The sequence below is a fragment of the Podarcis muralis genome, chromosome 5 (genome assembly GCF_964188315.1).
Source record: "Podarcis muralis chromosome 5, rPodMur119.hap1.1, whole genome shotgun sequence".
NCBI lineage: Eukaryota > Metazoa > Chordata > Lepidosauria > Squamata > Lacertidae > Podarcis > Podarcis muralis.
The window spans coordinates 97,527,504-97,551,728 of NC_135659.1; the positions used below are offsets into that span (position 1 = coordinate 97,527,504).

The window sequence follows — 24,225 nt, forward strand, 5'->3', positions numbered from 1 at the left end:
GCATGAGTTTGACCAAACTGCGGGAGGCAGTGGAAGACAGGAGGGCCTGGCGTGCTCTGATCCAGGGGGTCACGAAGAGTCGGACACGACTAAACGACTAAACAACAACAAGGCATATTTAAAGCACACAACTTCCCCCAAGGAGTTCTGTGAACTGTAGCTTATTAAAGGTGCTGTGAATTGTTGCACTGTGCAGGGAAACTATAGTTCCCAGGATCCTTTGGAGGAAAGCCAGGTGCATTGGATGTCCATCAAAGGTATGTTGTGGATCTGACCTGAGTTTATTGCAGGTGGGGATGGGAAGACATGGTGTAAAAGCACTGAGTTTGAAAAGTTGCTACACTAATAATAATAATAATAATAATAATAATAATAATAATAATAATTTATTTATACCCTGCCCATCTGGCTGGGCTTCCCCAGCCACTCTGGGCAGCTTCCAACAAAATATTGCTTTAATATTTAGAAAGCAACGTAGAATTTCAAGTTTTTCAAAAGCATCCCTCACGATGGAACGCGTCCACTCTTTGCTGTACGTTGCGCCAAATTGGCCTCGTGCGCTATTCTCCTGCACACCTGAACTTTCAAATGACCCAGAGCATCGCTGGAGGCTTGCTCCCACTCCCTCTTCCCATTGGCTCGGCTGCTCTGATGTAAAGGAATGTTCACAAATCCACATGTGGTGGGAGTGCCAAAAAGTCAAAGAGTTCTGGGAGGGGGTGTATAACGAATTGAAAAAAATCTTAAGATATACTTTCGTTAAAAAACCTGAGGCGTTTTTGTTGGGATTGGTAGGGAGGGAGATAAGAAAGAAAGATCATAGGTTTTTTCAATATGCAACATCGGCTGCAAGAATCTTAATAGCTCAAAATTGGAAATCTGAGAACCTGCCGACAATCGAAGAATGGAGAGCAAAACTGCTAGACTACGCGGAGATGGATAAGATGACAGGGAAAATTAGATACTCTAAAGATCAGAGGTTCATTGAGGAGTGGGAAAACTTTACGAACTATCTGGAAAACTTGAGTGAAGGACAGATAACACTAGTGGGTTTCAAAGGAGCTCTGTAAAAAGAAAAAAAGGGTACTGTCAGAGAGAAAGAGAAGAATTAGGATGGTTAATGACAATACAATCCAAGAAATGCGAAGTTTTACAAGGACATTACGGATGATTTGTGGAAAGGTTGAAGGAAGTCGTATTAAACAATTTGTGAATATGAGAATGTAACTTTTATGTTCTATATCTTTTTAATATGCAAATCAATAAAAATCACTTTAAAAAAAAAAAAAAAAAGGAATGTTCACAAATCAAGCAGTCCAGAGGGGAAAGTCCTGATGATGGAACACTGGCAAAAAGGTGCGACTCTGCTAAGGAAAGGAAAGTTCATTTTGGAAGGGGAGACTAGGAAGGAGGGACAGGGAGAGAGGCTGCCGGCAGGTGGGACCTGTGTAAGCAGCCAGGAGAGTTCAGAAAAAGGCGTAAGAAGACTGCGAACTGTTACAGCAGCAAGAATACTCATCGCAAAGCATTGGAAGACACAAGATCTACCCACTCGGGAAGAATGGCAGATGAAGCTGGTGGATTACATGGAATTGGCGGAAATGACTGGCAGAATCCGAGACCAGGGAGAAGAGTCGGTGGAAGAAGATTGGAAAAAATTTAAAGTATATTTACAGAAACATTGCAAAATTAATGAATGTTAGAAGGATGCTGGAATGAAGTTACATGGTTTTAGTAGAAAGGTTATAAAGAACTAAGTAAAAATGGGCTGTTAATGGGTCAAAGTGTAGAATTTAAGGCCTAATTGTGTTAAGATAAATTATAGAACAAAAATTGAGAAAGATGGAAAGGATTTGCTGAAATAGCTATTTGAATTAGAATACAAAAAAGGGAGGTGTGAGGAGGTCGATGAAACAAGTAAATGAAAGAAAAAGGTATGGAAATACTGGATATGTTTTTAAATGTTTTTGTTTTTAAATGTTTTTGTTTTTCTTATTGTTTTGTTGTACTGTTTTTTTATTGTGCTTTTTATTTTTGAAGTATTGTAATTTTTTTATTGTCTTTTTTCTTTTTTCTGTAACTGTTAAACCTTTAATAAATATCTCTTTTTTTAAAAAAAAAAAGGAAGACTGCGAACTGTTGAGCTATCTCTGTCTGCGGTGGACCTCTGGCTAGCATGCACATCATTTGGAGCTCTCAAGTAGCAGAGGCTTGGAAGCTGCTTCATTTGAGATAAAGCGTGATTTATTCCGGTGGCTCTGAGCTCACCTTTGCCTTGGGAGACCAGCTGGACCAAATTCTGAACCGACTCCAAAAGCTGCAGCTGCTGTTGCTGGAGCAGGCTGGTGTTGCCGCTGGCGGCGTGGAGAGACTTCTCCAAGACCTCGATGGTGTCGCTCTGGCGGATCACCAGCTGCTGCAGCTCCTCCTTCTCCGTCCGGATCCCTTCCAGTTCCATCAGGTGCTTTGTCTCCATCTGCAGGACTCGGGTCTCCAAAATACTGCCAAGGGAGGAAGGAGAGGGAATGAGGGCAACAGAACTGCAGGGTGCATGGCTGGCGGATTTGCACAGAGCTGGCAAGAGACACTTTTCAGAAGGCGGTCAGCGTAAAAAGCGGGCACCTGCCTTAAGGGCCGCGCAGTCACATCCACAGAGTACATCTGTGGGATTCACCAGGATGTGGGTCTTGTTTTAGGTGTAAAGATAGTTGGAAATTTGGTTGGGTTTCCACACCCCAACCAAGTTGGCAAAAATGTACAGGATTAGAAGTAAAAAATGCTGGAAATGTTTAGATAAGGATGGCAATTTTTACCACATGTGGTGGCTGTGTTTAAAAAAAAAGGCATTTTGGGACAGTATATAAAGGTAAAGGGACCCCTGACCATGAGGTCCAGTCGTGGCCGACTCTGGGGTTGCGGCGCTCATCTTGCTTTATTGGCCGAGGGAGCCGGCGTACAGCTTCCGGGTCATGTGGCCAGCATGACTAAGCCACTTCTGGCGAACCAGAGCAGCACACGGAAACGCCGTTTACCTTCCCGTCGGAGTGGTACCTATTTATCTACTTGCACTTTGACGTGCTTTCGAACTGCTAGGTTGGCAGGAGCAGGGACCGAACAACGGGCCTTCACCCCGTCGCAGGGATTCGAACCGCCGACCTTCTGATCGGCAAGCCCTAGGCTCTGTGGTTTAACCCACAGTGCCACCCGCAACGACAACTGGGAAACACTGTCCTGTGAGCGCTCCAGTTGGAGAACAACCTTTACCAAAGGTGTCATGCACTTTGAAGATGATTGAACTCCGGACAAAAGGGAGAAACGTGCTAAGAGGAAAGCATGCTTGGCAAATCTTCACCGTGATCAACTCCCTCCCAGAAAGCAATGCCCCCACTGTGGCAGGACGTGTGGATCCAGAATTGGCCTCCACAGTCACTTATGGACTCACTGTTAAGACCGTGTTCATGGAATACAATCTTACTCGGCTACGAGGGATCACCAAAGAAGAAGACACGATCAACATGCAGACGGTTAAATGCTGATTGGGCATGTGGAGTTGGAACGGCACCAAGGGTCATCTAGTCCAACCCCCTGCAATGCAGGAATCACGGCCAACAGATGGCCATCCTGACAGAAGACCACTGAACCTCTGCTTAAAAACTTCCAATGAAGGAGAGCCCGCCACCTTCTTTTTTTTTTTAATAATTTTTATTACTTTTTCAAACATATAATAAACACAAACAATCAAACAAAACAAAACATACAAACATATAAACATGTATACTTTCATAATCTCATCTTCCTACACCTTGCTTCCTGGACTTCCCCATACCTCTCCTTTTCTGCATCCTTGTTTTTACCTTTCTTCAGCAACCCTTCAACTAATTCATTAATTCACTTTCATTGAGAGCCCACCACCTTCTGAAGGAGTCCGTTCCACTGTTGAACTCCTCTTACTGTCAGAAAGTTATTATGGATCTTTAGTTCAAATCTCCTATCTTGTAACTCGCTCCCCCAGGGGGCAATGATGGTCATCAACTTGGATGGCTTAAACAAAAAAAGGATTAGGCAAAGCCATTCAGAGGAGGTGAATTTGCAGGCTTCACGGCCCCAGCCCCCGCGTGATTGGTGGGGGGGGGGGGATTCCCAGCCACGTCACCTCCTGGCCAGCCAATCGGCTGGCACTGGGGGCGTGGCCTGCCCTATTTAAACCAGGACGCAGCTGGGGATCTCCCTCTTTGCCGCCCGCCAGATGTTCCTGTTTCCCCCACTCTCCCGCCCTATAAGGTTGTTGTTCCTTGACCTTCCTATGGACCTCGGTTGGTTGCCGTTGAGGGGCCTGGTAGGAATTCTTCCACTTGGCAAATTGGCACCAGCCACTTTGTTTTCGCCCACCTCGTAGCAAATTGTCACAGCTTTCTTGGTACTGGCGGTTAGGCATTGGTATTGCTCTGTAGATGGAAGAGGGGAGGAAGCGCCATCACCTGCCCCGCATATTGAAGGGTAGTCCGATAAAGGATTCCGGGGGGGGGGGGGTGGCCCTGTCCGAAGCCTAGGGAGGTGAGGGCTAAAACACGCCCCCTATCGGTGACCCAGGGGGAGCTCCTAGTTGATGTCATCAGCAGGACTCCCCTTACTGGTGGTTAACCCTTCCCGGACTTCAAGTGGATGGGCTGAAGTCGGATATAGTCAGTTAGGACCAATGCCTAAGCCAATACTGCTCATCACCTGTAACCAATAAAGTTGTGGCCTTATTTAGCCCATTAACCTTAATAATTGTGTCATGTGTCATTATTTCCACTGGAGGGGGCCACGCAAATCCATGGAGGAGGAGATGGCTATCGTTGGCTACTTGCCATGCTGACTTTGTTCTGCCTCCACAGTTGGAGGAATAAATACAGTGGTGCCTTGCAAGACGAAATTAATCCGTTCCGCGAGTCTCTTCGTCTTGCGGTTTTTTCGTCTTGCGAAGCACGGCTATTAGCGGCTTAGCGGCGTAGCGGCTATTAATGGCTTAGCGACTTAGTGGCTTAGTGGCTATTAACGGCTTAGCGGCTTAGCGGCTATTAGCGGCTATTAGCGGCTTAGCGGCTATTAATGGCTTAGCGGCTATTAACGGCTTAGCGGCTCTTAGCGGCTCTTAGCAGCTTAGCGGCTTAGCAGCTATTAACGGCTTAGCGGCTTAGCGGCTTTAAGAAAAAGGAAACAAACTCGCAAGAACTCGCAAGACGTTTCGTCTTGCGAAGCAAGCCCATAGGGAAATTCGTCTTGCAGAACAACTCAAAAAACGGAAAACCCTTTCATCTAGCGAGTTTTTCGTCTTGCGAGGCATTCGTCTTGCGGGGCACCACTGTGCTTCTAAATCTCAGTTGGTGGAAGCTGCAGGAGGAAAGAGGACTCTTGTGCTCAGGCCCCGCTTGCAGATTTCCTAGAGCATCTCAATAGCCCCTGTGAGATCAGAATGCTGGACCAGACGGGCCTTTGGCTTCATCCACCATCTAGCAGGGCTCTTTGTATGTTCTCATGCGTGCCATTTTTAGAGACCGTCCCCCAAGGAGAGAGTGCGTGCATGTGTTCTGGAGCAACGAAGGCCGGAACAAGCAACTTCTACGACTCTGTCATTGCCGCTGCTGCTGCTGTCATCACCAGGCACTTCATCAGTTTATTTTTGCAGCCATCAGGGATTTCATTTTTAAAAAAGACAACTTCTCTCGTGACGCTCCTGCGCCATATTGGTGCTGCACGATTGGCTTCTCTCCCCGCTGCCCCTCATCACCTTTCTTTGGCCAGGCGAGATGGCCATAAATTGGCTTTTCGTAACAGTTTGGCACGGCAAACGCCTCTTGGGAACAATCCCAAAAGCGCTGCGGTTGCAAGAGAAATCATCCCCCAAAATTTTGGGAAGCCAGCTGGCCGGGATGCAGCGAGCTCTGATCTCAGCACAGTTTGGATCCTTCACAAGAATGGAGGGGAACTGCAGCATGGAAACCAAAGTCACTCCAAAGTGACTCCATATAGCTTTTAATTTTGTTTTCTAGTTGAAGGAATATTTGAACCACTGACCTTCTGATCAGCAGGTCCTAGGCTCTGTGGTCTAACCCACAGCACCACCCGCGTCAGGGTAGACCCACTGAAATTACGGGACGGGACGATATGAGATTGAGGGGTCAACTCCCATCTCTTGCGGGGGTGCAATTAGTGCCAGCACCGTCCGTTAAGAGTTTGGGTGTAATCTTCGATACCTCCCTCTCCATGGAGGCGCAGATTGCAGCTATAACAAAGGCGGCATTTTTTCATCTCCGCCAAGCTAAGCAGTTGGCTCCTTACCTCTCTCGCCCTGACCTAGCCACTGTGATCCACGCGACGGTCACCTCCAGACTGGATTATTGTAACTCGCTCTACGTGGGGCTGCCCTTGAGACTGACCCAGAAACTCCAGCGGGTGCAGAATGCCGCAGCGAGACTCCTTACGGGGTCCTTGCCACGGGATCACATTCACCCGGTGCTATACCAGCTGCACTGGCTCCCGGTGGAGTACAGGATCAGGTTTAAGGTGCTGGTTTTAACCTTCAAAGCCCTATACGGCCTAGGACCCTCGTACCTACGGGACCGCCTCTCCTGGTATGCCCCACAGAGGAACTTACGGTCTTCAAATAAAAACATCTTGAAGGTCCCAGGCCACAGAGAGGTTAGGCTGGCCTCAACTAGAGCCAGAGCTTTTTCGGTTGCAGCTCCAACCTGGTGGAACGCTCTGTCGCAAGAGACAAGGGCCCTGCAGGACTTGACATCTTTCCGCAGGGCCTGCAAGACAGAGCTGTTCCACCAGGCCTTTGGTCAGGGCGCAGCCTGACTCCCTCCTTTGGCAATCTTTACAAAACTTTAGTTTATGGTTGCCATCAATTTGTATTTTAATTAATTTTTATAATGTTTTTATAATGTTGCATTGTTTTAGTGTTGTTAGCCGCCCTGAGCCCAGCTTCGGCTGGGGAGGGCGGGCTATAAATAAAATTTATTATTATTATTATTATTATTATTATTATTATTATTATTATTATTAATTAATTAATTAATGGACTGACCTTAAGGTAAAGGTACCCCTGCCCGTACGGGCCAGTCTTGACAGACTCTAGGGTTGTGCGCTCATCTCACTCTAGAGGCCGGGGGCCAGCGCTGTCCGCAGACACTTCCGGGTCACGTGGCCAGCGTCACAAGCTGCATCTGGCGAGCCAGCGCAACACACAGAACGCCGTTTACCTTCCCGCTAGTAAGCGGTCCCTATTTATCTACTTGCACCTGGGGGTGCTTTCGAACTGCTAGGTTGGCAGGCGCTGGGACCGAGCGATGGGAGCGCACCCCGCCGCGGGGATTCAAACCACCGACCTTTTGATCAGCAAGTCCTAGGCGCTGAGGCTTTAACCCACAGCGCCACCTGCGTCCCTTGGACTGACCTTAGTCATGCCCATTATTTCTACAGGACGAACGCTGGATCCTGCACCACTTTGAGAACTTGCACACCCTCCATCCCCAGTCAATGGAACTCGCTTTATCCTTTGCTCCTTATCTTCTGGGAACCAAGCAGCAAAATCCACAGGAACGTATATTGGTCCTGAGCCAACAAATCCATTAGTGACCTAATGGAACGAGGTGCTCCTTTGGACAACACTGCTGGAATTAGAGAGAAACCAAGAGGTCCTCCCATATCAGCAGAGCCATGGACAGTGATGGCTGGGAAGAGAAACTCAGTTCTTGGGAAGCTGAGATCTGCAGTCCAGGAGAGCAAGACTCAGATAAGGAAGCGAGCCAATTGCAGTTGGGGATAGATTTATTTCAAAGCCTCCTGAGTACATTTCTGGACAGGGAATCATCCAAGCCCTGCTGGGTTCTTGGCTCATAGGATTAGCAAACTGGAGACTCCTTTTACCCGAGAGAATGTTTTTGTAGCAACTAATGAAAGAGAGAATGATTTGCTTTAATAAATAATAATAATTTTTTTATCTATACCCCACCCTTCCCGGTTCAGAAAACCGGGCTCAGGGCGGCTAACAACAAATTTAAAACACTTAATTGATGCAACAGAAAACAGCATAAAATACAGTATAAAATGTGAATAACAATAAATTCAGAATTCAAAAATCAATTTAGGGGGAAATTCAACCAATAAACATTCGATGATCACCAAGGCTAGCTGGCTAAATTAGTCCTATTTGGGCCAGCATGGAGACCAGGGGAGAATTAGCCGTGGGATCCCAAAGCGGGTAATCTTCATAAAAAGGGGAGGGGGAGGGAATGAAGGGGAATAAAAGATCCGGCTGAATTCAAATTAAAGGCCAGGAGGAATAGTTCTGTCTTACAGGCCCTGTGGAAGGAAGCTAAATCCTGCAGGGCCCTGGTGTCATGGGACAGAGCATTCCACCAGGTCGGAGCCATCACTGAGAAGGCCCTGGCCCTGGTGGAGGATAGTCTGATTTCATTAGGGCCTGGGACCTCTAAACTATGATTATTCATGGACCTTAAGGTCCTCTGTGGGGCATACCAGGAGAGGCGGTCCCGTAAATACAGTGATTCCCAAACTTTTTCTGGCATCGCTCGCTTGGTTCCATAAACTTATCCCCAGTGCCCCCTCTAAAGGTAAAGGTAAAGGTACCCCTGCCCGTACGGGCCAGTCTTGACAGACTCTAGGGTTGTGCGCCCATCTCACTCAAGAGGCCGGGGGCCAGCGCTGTCCGGAGACACTTCCGGGTCACGTGGCCAGCGTGACTAGCTGCATCTGGCGAGCCAGAGCCGCACATGGAAACGCCGTTTACCTTCCCGCTGGTAAGCGGTCCCTATTTATCTACTTGCACCCGGGGGTGCTTTCGAACTGCTAGGTTGGCAGGCACTGGGACCGAACAACAGGAGCGCACCCCACCGCGGGGATTTGAACCGCCGACCTTTCGATCGGCAAGCCCTAGGCGCTGAGGCTTTTACCCACAGCGCCACCCGCGTCCCTAGAGTGCCCCCTCTACCTTAGCCTATATAAAGTATTATTCAAAATAGTGGTTCAACCCACAAAGGAAGATAATAGCAGTAACAGTAACAATAAATTACACAGTTACAGATAGGTAGCCGTGTTGGTCTGCCATAGTCAAAACAAAAAAAAATCCTTCCAGTAGCACCTTAAAGACCAACTAAGTTGGTTCTTGGTATGAGCTTTCGTGTGCATGCACACTTCTTGGTATCTGAAGAAGTGTGCATGCACATGAAAGCTCATACCAAGAACTAACTTAGTTGGTCTTTAAGGTGCTACTGGAAGGATTTTTTTTTTTTGTTTTGAATAAATTACACATTTATTCACATTTATTCAACAGAGAACCCTCTGCCTGGTTCCCTGTAACTTGGCTTCTCGCAGTGAGGGAACCGCCAGAAGGCCCTCTGCGCTGGACCTCAGTGTCTCGGCTGAGTGATGGGGGTGGAGACGCTCCTTCAGGTATACTGGGCTGAGGCCGTTTAGAGCTTTAAAGGTCAGCACCAACACTTTGAATTGTGCTCGGAAACGTACTGGGAGCCAGTGTAGGTCTTTCAAGACTGGTGTTATATGGTCTCGACGGCCGCCCCCAGTCACCAGTCTAGCTGCCGCATTCTGGATTAGTTGTTGTTTCCAGGTCACCTTCAAAGGTAGCCCCACGTAGAGTGCATTGCAGTAGTCCAATGATAACTAGAGCATGCACCACCCTGGCAAGACAGTCTGCGGGCAGGTAGGGTCTCATCCTGCGTACCAGATGGAGCTGGTAGACAGCTGCCCTGGACACAGAATTGACCTGTGCCTCCATGGACAGCTGTGAGTCCAGAATGACTCCCAGGCTGCGCACCTGGTCCTTCAGGGGCACAGTTACCCCATTCAGGACCAGGGAGTCCTCCACACCTGCCCGCCTCCTGTCTGCAGGAATCCAGGTATTACTCCACCTGCACAGCAACAACACCTACCTGTTTCTGTTCTGCAGCTTGTGGATCTCGTTCGTCTGCATCAGCAGCTGCTTCTCCAGCTTATTGGTGGACAGAGAGTTCTCCAGGAGCTGGATCTCAATGCGGGAGGTCTGGTTGAGTACCTGCGCAAGGCACAGAAGAAAACCTGAAGCTGGAATGAAGTATAAAGGTAAAGGGACCCCTGACTATTAGGTCCAGTGGTGGCCGACTCTGGGGTTGCGGCGCTCATCTCGCTTTACTGGCCGAGGGAGCCGGCGTGCAGCTTCTGGGTCAGGTGGCCAGCATGACTAAGCCGCTTCTGGCGAACCAGAGCAGCGCACGGAAACAACGTTTACCTTCCCACCGGAGCGGTACCTATTTATCTACTTGCACCTTGATGTGCTTTCGAACTGCTAGGTTGGCAGGAGCAGGGACCGAGCAACAGGAGCTCACCCCGTCGCGGGGATTTGAACCGCCGACCTTCTGATCGGCAAGTCCTAGGCTCTGTGGTTTAACCGACAGCGCCCCCCGCCTATAAATATATTTTATAAACGAATAATGCACTCTATCCTCACAACTACAGGATTGCGGATTTGGAAGGGACACCAGGGTATCATCCAAACTGACATAACAATTTTTCCATATTTCTTCTCATCTTCGACCCTCTTTCCCCATTAGAAAACCTCCACCAAACCCACCTGAGCCTCTACGTCAGTCAGTTTCCTGGTCTGCTCCGCTGTTTGGTTCAAGAGGTTCGTCCCAATCTCCAGCATCGTGGCCGTCTGGTTCTGCACCACATTCTGCTGGATCTGCACCATTTCCGACTTCATATTCATCTGGATGTAGCTCTCCAGCTAAAGGTGAAGCAGTCAAAATGTTAAGGGAAGAAACTCCTCAAGACCTTTCCTCCCCCTCTGTCTTGCCTTCCTCCAGCCCATTCGACAAAAAGTCCCCTTTTCTCCCCCCCTCCTCATTTCCTCCTTCAGAAGAAATAATTGAGAAACTCATTCGGATGAAATAATTGCGGCGTTTGTCTCTAGAGAGGCACCTTGGCTTCTCTTGGCTCCACAATGGTGCCAAATCTGGAGCAGTTCTTGAGAAATATAAGCCAGGGCAATTTGACCAAGATGAAGCTCAGGGATGCTTATTGTGGTCAGGCAAAATCCTGAGCTATCTAGAGGTCACGACATGTTGTCAGCAAACCTGGAACGCTGCCTCCATGAGAGACTGGGGGTGGAATCTGCTTTTGGAAAAATTAATCTCTCTGAGAAATGTTGGCTAAGAAAAACGCTGGATGTTTATGGTGTCCCTGAAATCCCTCTCGTTTTCTAGACTCCCATTTTCTCTTGCAAAAATCCTGCTTCCATCCAACATACAGGTTTCAATGCTGGAGCTGGATAGCTTCTCTGAGAAAATAGGGGCTCTTTCAAAGGTTAAGTGGAGGAGGACCTGCAGGGAGGAAAGGTATTTGCTCTCCCCGAATTCTCCTCTCCAAAAAGGAGATCTGAAATACTAACAGCGAACTTGTCGTCTGAGTGTGAATCATCAGTTACGGCCTCGGCCCAGTATACCTGAAGGAGTGTCCCCATCCCCATCATTCAGCCTGGACACTGAGGTCCAGCTCTGAGGGCCTTCTGGTGGTTCCCTCCTTGCGAGAAGCAAGGTTACAGGGAACCAGCAAGAGGGCCTTCTCAGTGGTGGTGCCCGCCCTGTGGAACACCCTCCCATCAAATGTCAAGGAAATAAAGAACTATCTGACGTTTAGAAGACATTTGAAGGCAGCCCTGTTTAGGGAAGTTTTTAATGTTTGATCTTTTACTGTGTTTTTAATATCCTGTTGAAAGCCAACCACAGTGGCTGGGGAAACCCAGCCAGATAGACAGGGTATAAATAAATTATTATTATTATTATTATTATTAATTATAGCCCACACAGCATCACTTGACCTGAAGGAGCGTCTCCACCCCCATCATTATGCCCGGACACTTAGGTCCAGTGCCAAGGGCCTTCTGGCGGTTCCCTCACTGCGAGAAGTGAAGTTACAGGGAACCAGGCAGAGGGCCTTCTCGGTAGTGGCACCCGCCCTGTGGAATGCCTTCCCACCAGATGTCAGAGAAAAACAACTACCAGACTTTTAGAAGACATCTGAAGGCAGCCCTGTTTAGGGAAGCTTTTAATGTTTAATAGGTTATTGTATTTTAATATTCTGTTGGAAGCCACCCAGAGTGGCTGGGGAAACCCAGCCAGATGGGCGGGGTATAAATAATAAATTTTATAATTATAATTATAATTATAATTATAATTATAATTATAATTATTATTATTAAGGTAAAGGTAAAGGTACCCCTGCCCGTTCGGGCCAGTCTTGCCAGACTCTAGGGTTGTGCGCCCATCTCACTCTATAGGCCGGGGGCCAGCGCTGTCCGCAGACACTTCCGGGTCACGTGGCCAGCGTGACAAAGCTGTATCTGGCGAGCCAGCACAGCACACGGAACACCGTTTACCTTCCCGCTAGTAAGCGGTCCCTATTTATCTACTTGCACCCGGGGGTGCTTTCGAACTGCTAGGTTGGCAGGCGCTGGGACCGAGCAACGGGAGCGCACCCCGCCGCAGGGATTCGAACCGCCGACCTTTCGATTGGCAAGTCCTAGGCGCTGAGGCTTTAACCCACAGCACCACCCGTGTCCCTATATTATTATTATTATTATTAGGAACTCACAAAAACTTCCCAAGGAAGACTGAGCATGCTCAGTGACCACGGAATATCGAGTGTCTATTTCAGGTGGGGCGGGGAATGGAATGGAGTATTCAGGAAACGGGCATGGCTGGCCAGCACCCTGAACAGGAGCACTCCACACGGGATTCCCTATAGCAACTGTTTGTTGTGTGACACCCGCAATCTTTGCCCCAAAGGCCCTGATATATTGGATGAAAAGAAGGCAAAAAGCACTGCCCCCCCGGCCCCCGGTCCCTCTACTGCTTCTCCTCTTCCCCCTTCTCCAACTAGCCGGCAGCTGGGAAAGGTCTGTGTGCATCTCTCCCTTGGGATCCGCCAACACCATTCCGCATGGCTCGGGGCAGGGTAAGAATAAACATGTCATTTCCTCTAAAGCACTTCCTATTCCAAGCCTTTAGCTGAAGAAGCTTCAGGGGAGAGCCAACCTTAATCAGATAATTGCTGTGATCAATCCGCTATAGTTTCAACTGCATTGTTTAAAAGGCTTGCTAACTGAGCAAATCACCCGCTTGATGGACTGATCACAGTTGCTGGCCTGGAGCCAAGCAATATGGAATCCCAGCCACATCAAATCCAGGATGAAGGATGCAGCACAAACAACAGCTCCAGTGGTGCGGTTGGCTAAGGCACTGTATTTCTATACAGGTCTGTGGTGATCACACAGGGTCTGCAGATGTTTAATGGTCTCTTGATCCCTGTGCCACCACTGTGCTCGCTTCCCCGCTGCCACTAACCCATTACTCTTGGGTAAAACACTGAGGCCAGACCGTTGTTAAAAGTGAACCAAAAAACAAGTTTATTTTACAAACATGAACAAGTTTATGGTTTCTCCTGTCAGTATCTTAACTTTAGTTTCTTTACCAGCCTATACCTTCCTAATACCTTCTGACTCATTATCTCAACTGTTTGACTGACTCCTCTTAGCAAATTCTCTCCCTCTCTCACAACAGACTAGCCAAACCCACACACTTATCTTCTAACTCCAGACTGTCTTCTCAAACACCCTAACTCTAACTCCCCCAAAACCCTTTGTGCTTAAACCTTATACACAGTTAACTCTGCCCCTTGGGTTCCCATTGGTTAGTCATTTTACAATTAGTCATCACCTTGCCAACAAAGGTCCGTATAGTTAAAGCTATGGTTTTCCCAGTAGTGATGTATGGAAGTGAAAGATGGACCATAAAGAAGGCTGATGGCTGAAGAATTGAGGCTTTTGAATTATGGTGCTCAAGGAGACTCTTGAGAGTCCCATGGACTGCAAGAAGATCAAACCTATCCATTCTTAAGGAAATCAGCCCTGAGTGCTCACTGGAAGGACAGATCCTGAAGCTGAGGCTCCAATACTTTGGCCACATCATGAGAAGAGAAGACTCCCTGGAAAAGACCCTGATGTTGGGAAAGATGGAGGGCGCAAGGAGAAGGGGACGATGGAGGACAAGATGCTTGGACAGTGTTCTCGAAGCTACCAGCATGAGTTTGACGAAAGACAGGAGTGCCTGGCATGCTCTGGTCCAGGGGGTCACGAAGAGTCACACATGACTAAACGACTAAACAACTTTCCTTATGAACCCAGTATGATGTCACACACCTAGGAGGGCAAATGTCACAAGGTCCAATTCATGTCATCAGTGCTTTTTGCTAGGGGTACGCAGGGGTACACATACCCCTAAACATTTTGTGAAAGTTTGGACTTTTGTCCATTTGCTTTCCCCCCGATTCAAACTATAAAATGGTGATTTTCTTGAGTCAAAATGAGAGTACCCCAAACATTTGTTTTTTAGAAAAAAAACCACTGAGTTAAACTATGGAACTCCCTGCCACAGGAGGCAGTGATGGGTTTAAAAGAGGATTAGACAAATTCAGGGAGGAAAAGGTTGTCGATAGCTCCTACCCACGATAACTAAACGCTTCTGAATACCAGTTGCTGGAAACCACAAGAAGGGAGAGAGCTCTTGGCCTGCGGCTGCTTGAACAGGATGCCGGAGGGCAAATTTTGAAGAAGGGCTGTGTTTCAGTTCGCATTTTGTTTCAGAAAGTGAGGTTTGCCTTGAAACGTGACATCTAAAAGCTGACCAGCGAAGTCCCGCTAAGCATCTGGGTCTGATCTGGCTGAGGGCAAAGGAGATGCAGCGGCAAAGAGGGGCACCCGCGAGTTGTCACTGAGAAAAACGGAAAGACGCCTCAAGCTTTAGGACGCAGATGAAAGTCAGATGTCCCTTCCTCTTTCTCAAGCCACCAGGGAGATGAGTTTCCCAAAACTGGCCTATTTTTAGGAGAGGTTGTTGTGAATCAAATGTTTGGTTAATTTGATACATCCCAGGTGCCCCCTGTTTTTGGAAGGACTTGTGGGAGACAGGGAAATGGGGACTTCAGAATACAGGCTGTTGAACGTAGCAGAAAGAGATTCCTACTGCGGAGGGACCAGGCCTTGAACTAGGAGTCTCTGGGTGTGAAGGACCAGTTTTCCTGCATCACAAGATGCCTGTAATGATCTCAGGCAGGCAAGCAAGCCCTGATAAGAAGTAATGACTCTCCAGCAGTTTTATGTACATTTATTTAAAACAACACATCCAGAGCACGTCTTCTCGCCTGCTCGCATTGGCGAGAGTTGGTCAGTCTGAATCTCTGCCCCTTTCACAGCAGGAAGGATGCCAAATTCCCACCGTTCCCCTCTTGCCCTTCTGTTGTCCTCTGACCTTATCCAGTCTCCTAAAATGGGGACTGAGAAGGTGGCCTTTCCCCTCCCTACTTCCACTTGACACACTCTCAGTCTGCTGGTTGCCTAGCAATGCTCTGGCTGCCTCCTAACTCTCCCGCTCCTTGAGAGCTAACAGTGTCATCTTCGGGAAGGTGGGGGGTTGAATTACCCCTTCTTGGCTCTGTCAGCCAATGTTCATCTGCAGAGTCGGTCTCTCATTTAGTTCAGTTTCTGAGTCTGACTCTTCCCCTGTGCTCAGATGAGCCATGTTCCTGACAATGCCAAGACATATGCAGATGGCTTTCAAAGGACTAGGTCTGATCCATGAAGGGCAGGTCAAACCAAGCCCCATAATAAACCCCAGCACCAAGTTTACCCTCTTCCCCTCCTTCTGCAACACATTTCTGGACACAGCAACTTTGTTAGACATGATTCTTCCGACGGTTAATTCCCCAACTTAAGGACATAAGAAGAGGCCGAGGCATCTAGGGGATAAGGGTTCACCAATAAAGACCTGGTTATGTTTAGAATGATACCACATAGGGAAATGTTCTCTGATACCAAGATGAAGGATTCTATGGAATACAGATAGAGAGAATCGATAAGAATAATGATCTGTTGTGACCTTGACAGAAGCGTACAATAGACAAGCCTTCTTGTGTTTTGGCTCATTTTCCTCTTCCTCCCCCCTCCCTTTTTTTCTTCCTTCTCCTTCTCCTTTCCTTTTTGTTTTTTCTTTCCCATAATGGCTTATGTTCTATGCCATGTACTTTGACATTTTTCGTAGTTTTTTTAGCCTTTTCCATTATTATTATTATTATTAAGGATTTTTTTTTTTGTAATTTGGGTTGTTTACATTTATCTGTATTTGTTTAAAGCAAAATAAAAATTACTATTAAAAAAATTGAAGAAGAAGAAGAGGAAGAGGAAGAGCCCAAGGCATGAAGTACCATAGGTCCATAACAGCTGTCTGTCCTGAACATATGCCCTTCCCTGGATGACCTGGAATATCCCAAGAGAGAAGAGGACAGTCAGTCTGAGCTATGGATAGCCCTCACAGGAGCCGATGAACCAGGGGACAGGTCAGTGGATAGAACGGATAAGGCAGGACCAAAGATAAAGCAGAGCCAGTGGAGAAAGCAGAATAAAGGAAAAGCTTTGTGCCAGAGCAAGGTTCAGCTGGAGAAGGAAGCCCCTCCCTTTCTAGAAAGCACCATTGGTCAACCTGAATGGGCAGAGCGAGCTCATTTTCTCTAAAAAGGTCAACTCCTGCAATTCAGCCTCCCACCACAAGGGGCAGTCACACAAAGATTCCAGCAGTGCCAATATATTTCCATTCTCTATCATTCACCATGGTGATTTAATAGGCTGGATTGCAGGAAACAGACATCTGGATTCAGCCTCAGATGTTGCCTCTTAACGCCACAATAAACTCCCTTGCAGCCACTTCCCTTGTGCAATGATGATGTGCACAGATGTTCTGCTGTGGATTGTTGAAAGCTGAGGGCTTAGCAATAGCTTGAGGGTGGTCTCCCCAAAGGTGTTTGGAATAATGGAGAGAAATATTTCAATCCTTCAAATGTGTGGTGTCACCTACATCATCTGGGCTCCAGACCATATGTCAGGAGTGCTCTGATGGTGTTTCCTGCTTGGCAGGGGGTTGGACTCGATGGCCCTTGTGGTCTATTCCAACTCTATGATTCTATGATTCTATCTGCGTGGCACATCAGGAGCAGTTTGCTGAGCAGAGGGTAGTATCTGGAGAGAACATGTCAGCATGACGCCCCACAGCTCCTGGAGACTTTCCCTTAATGTCACATCGTTAATCCTCCAATTTTGCAGGGCAAAAGTTTTGTTTATTTGTTTATTTTGTTTAGTTTTGTTTTTGTTTATGAAAATGAACAAATTTGAGTACAGGAAACACAAGCAAAGGTTGGGGTGGGGTGGTCACGGGTAGAGGCTGGGAGGAACACATTACCCAAAATGACATGCGCACCAACTGCAGCTTAGCTTCCCATTTTCTTGTGGAAAGGGGCATGTCCAATGTTGATTAAATGGAGCAAAAAATGGAGCAAGTAGAGGCAGCTGGCTTGAATTAATCAGGACTGAGTGTGAACTGCTTCTTGTTTGTCGCAAATATTTTCCAGAACGTTTGCTTGGTGTAAGAGCCTAAGAAGGACCAGGCCAGTGGTGCATCAAGCCCAGCCTTCTGTCCTCACATTGGCAAACCAGATGTGGGGTTCTCTCCTGGTCGGGAAAGGAAATCTGTTACAGGAAGTTAACTTTAGGCCAAGTGTGCTAGGCCCGGGGGTAACCCGTGCAATGTGGTCCAGGACCGGTCCAGAAACCACAGGTTCTGCTAGAATTCAGTCCGACAGGGCCAAGGCAGGACATGAGGCAGGAAACCAGGCAAGGACAGGCACAGGATCTCAGGCAGGATCTAGCATGCAGCAATGTTGCTCCCGCAACCTGGGGCGGGGTCCGACAGCCTTTTATCTTTGTCGGGGTAACAGCAGGTCCTGATCCCCCGGCGACTCACCTCCCTGTTTCGCAAGGAGACATTCAACCAAACATAGAGAGGAAAATTCCCTCGGAACTACACAGCCAATCAGAACATGTGCTTCTTCAGTCAGGATCATGCCACTTTGTTTAGTTGCTAACCAACACCTCCACACAGCTCCCCTCAGCTAGTTGGCTTTCACATCAAGATGATTAACCCTTAAGTTGCATGATCCTTGACTTCCAACAAATAGCTGATTTGCTCTTGCAATTAAGAAGGAACACAATCAGCAAGCAGATTGCCATCAGATGTACACCAAGAAGAAAGCCGTTTCTGGATCTACACGCCGTTGTCGCATGCAGTGCACAATGATTCAGAAGTGAGAGCCTTGCGCCGCGTTTTAGAACGGGGAACATGGTGTGCAATTAAGCCAACTGTAGATAATAAGAGGGATAAAATGTGTAATGACAGCTTGGATTGCTTTACAGGAAAGTGACCCAAATAAGTGAGGCCAACATGAGGAAAGACAGAAATAGAGGGTCAGAAGTGAGTGTTCTGTTTGTTTTTTGTCCTTTTAATACATACCCCAGAAGGAACTCTGAGTTCCTTTTCTTGACAAACTTGCTAACTGGATTAGTCTGCTCAAGTCAAGCTTCATTCCAGTGCAATTCAACAGGCTGTCCTGATGAATACAAAGAAACAGCCCATAAAGGGGACTAAGCTGTAGAAGTCTGCAGAAATTATATTAATTTGATAGTTGGGTGTTTCTGTGATGCTGTCCTCACATCCCTGTACCTAGGGATGTAAGGGGACCGTGATGTCCATCGTGTCATCTGTTCATAAAAACATAAGATGAGCCTGCTCTCACAGTGGCCAGCCAGAGGCCTGTGGGAAACATGCAAGCGGGATTCGAACACAAGAGCAGCCCTCTCCCATCCTGTGAGGTTTCCAGCAGCTGGCATTCATTGCTGCCTCTGACTGTGGTGGCAGAGCAGAGCCATTGCGGCTAGTAGCCATCGATGGTTAGTCATCTTCTCCATGAATTTGTCTCATCCACATTGGTGGCCATCCCTGCCTCTTGTGGCAAGGGGTTCCATAGTTTAAGATTGCTCTCTGTGAAGACGTACCGGTATTTCGTCTGTCCTGAGTCTTCCAATTCAGCCAATCTAAACCGAATGGCGATGTTTCTAAGTCTTTTCAGGGTCTGCAGAATCTGAAATCTCAAGACCAAGGAGGTCTTCTGAGAGCAAACGACCACCGGCCAAAATTTCTGGCCATGCACGACAAGGCCTGCTCCAGCTCACACGGAAACTTTGTTCCTGTTGAACCCAGTGGGATATGATGTTTTCCCTGGAGGCAGGAGGAAGTTTCATTGAGAAATCCAAGGCTTTTTCAAAGATCCGCAGGATTAACACAGGAAATAGGGAAAGAGGAAGCATCCATAAATGAAAATCTGTTCTTCGTGTGTGTGTGTGTGTGTGTGTGTGTGTGTGTGTGTTATAAAAAGGCCCAGAAGATTTTTTTTTTAAATGGGGGGAAATTATGAACCACATTTGTGTTTTACATGGGAGTTACATTCTGGGGGGATTATACGTAAAGGCAAAATTGCATATACTGTAGTCAGAATGACCCTGGAACCGCAACCCCATAACCATCCCCACCTTTTCAGAGACGGAGCTCCAAGTGGACCAATCCTGTTTTAAAGCCATTCAGGTTGGTAGCCACCTTCCTCCAGTGGCAGGGAGTTCCACAGTATGGCAATGTGCTGCTTTATTTCATCTGTCTTAAATCTCCCCACATTCAGCTTAAGCCACTTCCGCCCTGCAGAGGAGGTGGGATTGCGGGCATCACAGTCCCTGCGCGATTGGGGGAATCCCCGGCCGTGTCACCCCCTGGCTAGCCAATCGGCTGGCTTTGGGGGCATGGCCTGCCCAATTTAAACGCAGGCATGGCCAGGGATCTCCCTCTTTTCCCACATACCAGCTGTTCCTGTTTTGTCCACCCTCCTGCCCTATAAGGTTTTCGTTCCTTGACCTTGCTATGGACCTCAGTTGGTCGCTGTTGAGGGGCCTGGTAGGAATTTTTCCACTTGGCAAATTGGCACCAGCCACTTGGTTTTCACCTTCCTCGTAGCAAATCATCACAACTTTCGTGGTATTGGCAGTTAGGCATTGGTATTGTTTTGCAGATGGAAGAGGGGAGGTAGTGCCATCACCTGCCCCACATATTGAAGGGTAGTCCGGTAAAGGATTCCGGAGGGCGTGGCCCTGTCCGAAGCCTATGGAGGTGAGGGCTTAAGGCTCCCACTCGGTGCCCCGGGGGAGTTCCTAGTTGATGTGCATCAGCAGGACTCCCCCTACTGCTGGTTAACCCTTCCTGGACTTCAAGCGGACGGGCTGAAGCCAGATAGTCTATTAGGACCAATGCCTAAGCCAAGTGAAGCTGAGGCTCCAAGACTTTGGCCACCTCATGAGAAGAGAAGACTCCTTGGAAAAGACCCTGATGTTGGGAAAGATGGAGGGCACAAGGAGAAGGGGACGACAGAGGACGAGATGGCTGAATAGTGTTCTTGAAGCTACCAGCTACCAGCCTGGCGTGCTCTGGTCCAGGGCGTCACGAAGAGTCAGACACGACTAAATGACTAAACAACAACAACTAAGCCAATACTGCTCATCACCTGTAACCAATAAAGTTGTGGCCATATTTAGCCCATTAACCTTAAATAATTGTGTCATGTATCTTTATTTCCACTGGGGGGGGCGGGAACTCGCCACGCAAATTGCACATCCACGAGCTCTACTATTGAGAAAGGGAGAAGAGCTTTTTCTCTCTCCCCTTTCTCCATGCTGTGCATAATTTTATCAGCTTCTATCATCTCGCCCCTTACTCGCCTTTTCTCCAAACTATAAAGTCTCAAAGGTTCCTGACCCTGAGCATTAGGAACATGCAGAAAAGCAGCAAAGTCTGTTCAGTTCCGAGAGGTGCAAAGCAGTTATTTGCCCTGGATTTGAGCCAAATTGCTTTCCATCTCCCGGCCTGTTCCTCCTTCCATCAAGACTGATAGTAGCTGTTAGGTACTAAGTTTGGATCCTAGAACAATAGGCAAGTAGGATCCTAGAATGTTTGGCTTGCAGGAAAAGACCAATCAGGCTCCAGGAGGAAGTTAATCAGCCTATTAGGCTGGTAGAATCCTGAATGCAACAACTAATTGGCCAGCAGGAAAAGACCAATCAGGCTCCAGGAGGGAAGCAGAATCAGCCAATCAGACGGGACTCATTGTGTAAATAATGTACAGTGGTACCTCTGGTTGCGAACGGGATCCATTCCAGAGGCCCATTCGCAACATGAGCAGAACGCAACCTGCGCTTGCGCATGCATGGTCGCGATTTGCTGCTTCTGCGCATGCGCGTGACGCCATTTTGCGTGTCTGCGCATGCACGAGCGGCAAAACCCAGAAGTAACCCTTTCCTCTACTTCTGGGTCGCCGCGGGACGCAACCTGAAAATGCTCAACCTGAAGGAAACGTAACAAGAGGTATGACTGCATATAAAAGCCTGAGATTTTGGGGGGCAATTCAAATACTGTTTTACAAGCTGCAATAAAGAGCATGAAATCACTACAGGACTCTGAGTACGTTTCAGTAGCTCCGCAGGAACTGTAGCTATCTCTTAAAAACCACTCCAGTGAGTTTGGGGGGTGCATAAGGACATCTTGCTAATTCACTTTCTCCACAGCCTCTCATTAATCATGGTTGCCTATTGCCAAGCGCACAAGACCCTCTGCTCCCCCTCCTCCTTTTTCGCTTTCTCCCCCCTTCCCCATGTTTTCTTTTCAACTAAGCGGAATCTCTCCCGCAATGCAAAACATCGAGTTCAGAAAGGAACTCGAAGCCCAGGCCCTGTCGCCCTGATTTCTGACAAAGCCAGAATAACAAACTCAAAACCATCAAAAGTGCCAGCGAGGGAACGGGGACGGGGTCGCGGGCACATGCCTCGTTATTTTGGGAACAGCAGGACCGATCTGTGCTTTCGTTGTCCCTGGGAAGCTTCCAAAGATTTTCTCGAAATGTGCAGCGTAGCAGCAGTTTAAGGGAAGGAGGGAGAGAAATTCAGGGAGGGTGGAGACAAAGGAGAGATGGAGGACTCTCTCCTCCAAATACAGTTCTTTCTCTTCCCCTCTTCCACTGAAGGAAGGAATTCTCCACACCATTGCAAAGTTGGCTGCCTTTGGTGGAGAAGGCTGGGGGAGTCCTATAGGGTCTTGCCGCCTGTTTATCTTCAAATTAATAAGTTAGTGTGGCAATGGCAGGACAAAAAGATAGTTTAAGGCTGCCAGACTCCAACAAGCAGACATGATCCAGAATGTGTCCTCAGCCAAGCCTCTTGCTTCTTATGGCATCAATATTCATGGTGTACACGCTCGCTGTGTGTGTGTGTGTGTGTGTGTGTGTGTGTGTGTGTGTGTGTGTGTCTTAGGGATGGGAGGAAATTCAATTTTGTTTGCATTTTAATGACAAAGTCGCCTAATTTGCACCCTCGAACCAGTACAGTGGTACCTCTGGATACGAACGGGATCCATTCCGGAGCCCCATTCGCATCTAGAAGCAAACGCAACCCGCGTCTGCGCATGCACGAGTCGCAATTAGCTGCTTCTGCCATGCACGTGACATCATTTTTCACCGTCTGTCCATGCACGAGCAGCGAAACCCAGAAGTAACGTGTTCCGTTACTTCCGGGTCACCGCGGAGCGCAACCTGAAAGCGCTCAACCTGAAGCACATTTAACCCGACATATGCCTGTACATGAATGGAGGTGCAACTATCCTCCGAAATTGGAATTCCTATTGGAATTTGGCCATGCAGTTCTCCAACCAGCCAATGTAATATATTGGGGGGAAGTGTGCATACAAACGGCTATAAATGATTGAAGATCACATTAAATTTGGAGGAATCGCTTGGGGGAAATGTGCCTATTAGTCAAAATGTGTCTATTAGTTATTTGAAGAAATTCTCACTAAAATGCTGCTGGATTGACATGAGGATTAAAATAAATTGACCTGAATTTAAGACTGGAAAAATGAGAAACCAGGAGAAATAAAAAATGACAGATTCATCCATCCTGGGGGTGTGTGGAAGCACTCTGCATATGCACTTACAACAACAACATTTTAAATTGCATTTTAACCTGTATTTTAAATTGCTTTTTGTTTGTTTTTCTTATTATGTTTTTACTGAAATTTTATTGATGTTAGCCGCCCTGAGCCCGGCTCTGGCCGGGGAGGGTGGGGTATAAATAAAATTAATTATTATTATTAATTATTATTATTATTATTATTAACAACAACACTGTCAATTTCCTTCATAAAAACCCCTGGCCTCCAGAGGCAGGCATCATGGCCTGAGGGCAGGCAGAACTTTCCCTTTAACTGCCTGGCCAATATTTTTCTTACATTTTCCAATTCTTTCACAACCCCCTCCTCCCCTCCGCTTGCCCACCCCACCCCCCCAATGCCTGCAACAGAGTTGTTTTTTCAGGACCTGAATCCAAAGAAAACAGGTCCCATTAAGTGCTTCCAGCTGGATTTATGAAAAACAGGCCTGCTTTGGAAGAGGAGCCTTGTGGCATGAGGGTCATGGGGACACGGGTCTTTTGGAGAGGCAGTCGGGGGGGGGGGAGAGAGAACAGATGCTCCCCCTTCTCTGAGAAATCCTTCAGGTTCCCTGCAAAGCCACAATCAGGAAGCGCAGAGTCTCAGAGTTCAGCATGCGTCGCTTCTCATTTTAAATGGACAGCGATGCAAACCTAGCCATAGCCAGAGACTTTCGGCACACTAAAGATTTCTCCTCAGCTTGATGAAGAAGAGTTTGGATTTGATATCCTGCTTTATCAGTACCCGAAGGAGTCTCAAAGCAGCTCACAATCTCCTTTCCCTTCCTCCCCCACAACAAACACTCTGTGAGGTGAGTGAGGCTGAGAGACTTCAGAGAAGTGTGACTGGCCCAAGGTCACCCAGCAGCTGCATGTGGAGGAGCAGAGACGCGAACCCGGTTCACCAGATTACGAGTCTACTGCTTTTAACCACTACACCACACTGGCTCTGATGTGCCTCTTTAAGTGCCATGTTGTTGTTGTTTAGTCGTTTAGTCGTGATTGACTCTTCGTGACCTCCTGGACCAGAGCACGCCACGTCCTCCTGTCTTCCACTGCCTCCCGCAGTTTGGTCAAACTCATGCTCATAGCTTCGAGAACACTGTCCAGCCATCTTGTCCTCTGTCGCCCCCTTCTCCTTGTGCCCTCCATCTTTCCCAATATCGGGGTCTTTTCCAGGGAGTCTTCTCTTCTCATGAGGTGGCCAA

General features: G+C 47.7%; 1 protein-coding gene across 1 annotated transcript in view; it reads right to left on the minus strand.

Moving 5' to 3' along the window:
- The window catches only part of ANGPT4 (angiopoietin 4), a 49,122-nt gene that overhangs the window by 13,235 nt on the left and 11,662 nt on the right, over positions 1 to 24,225 (minus strand). The window contains exons 2-4 of the mRNA XM_077929426.1: positions 10,634 to 10,789; positions 9,957 to 10,078; positions 2,269 to 2,501 (exon numbers count right to left, since the gene is read on the minus strand). Of these exons, the coding sequence (XP_077785552.1) occupies positions 2,269 to 2,501; positions 9,957 to 10,078; positions 10,634 to 10,789 (511 nt within the window). The remainder of the gene's footprint in view (positions 1 to 2,268; positions 2,502 to 9,956; positions 10,079 to 10,633; positions 10,790 to 24,225) is intronic.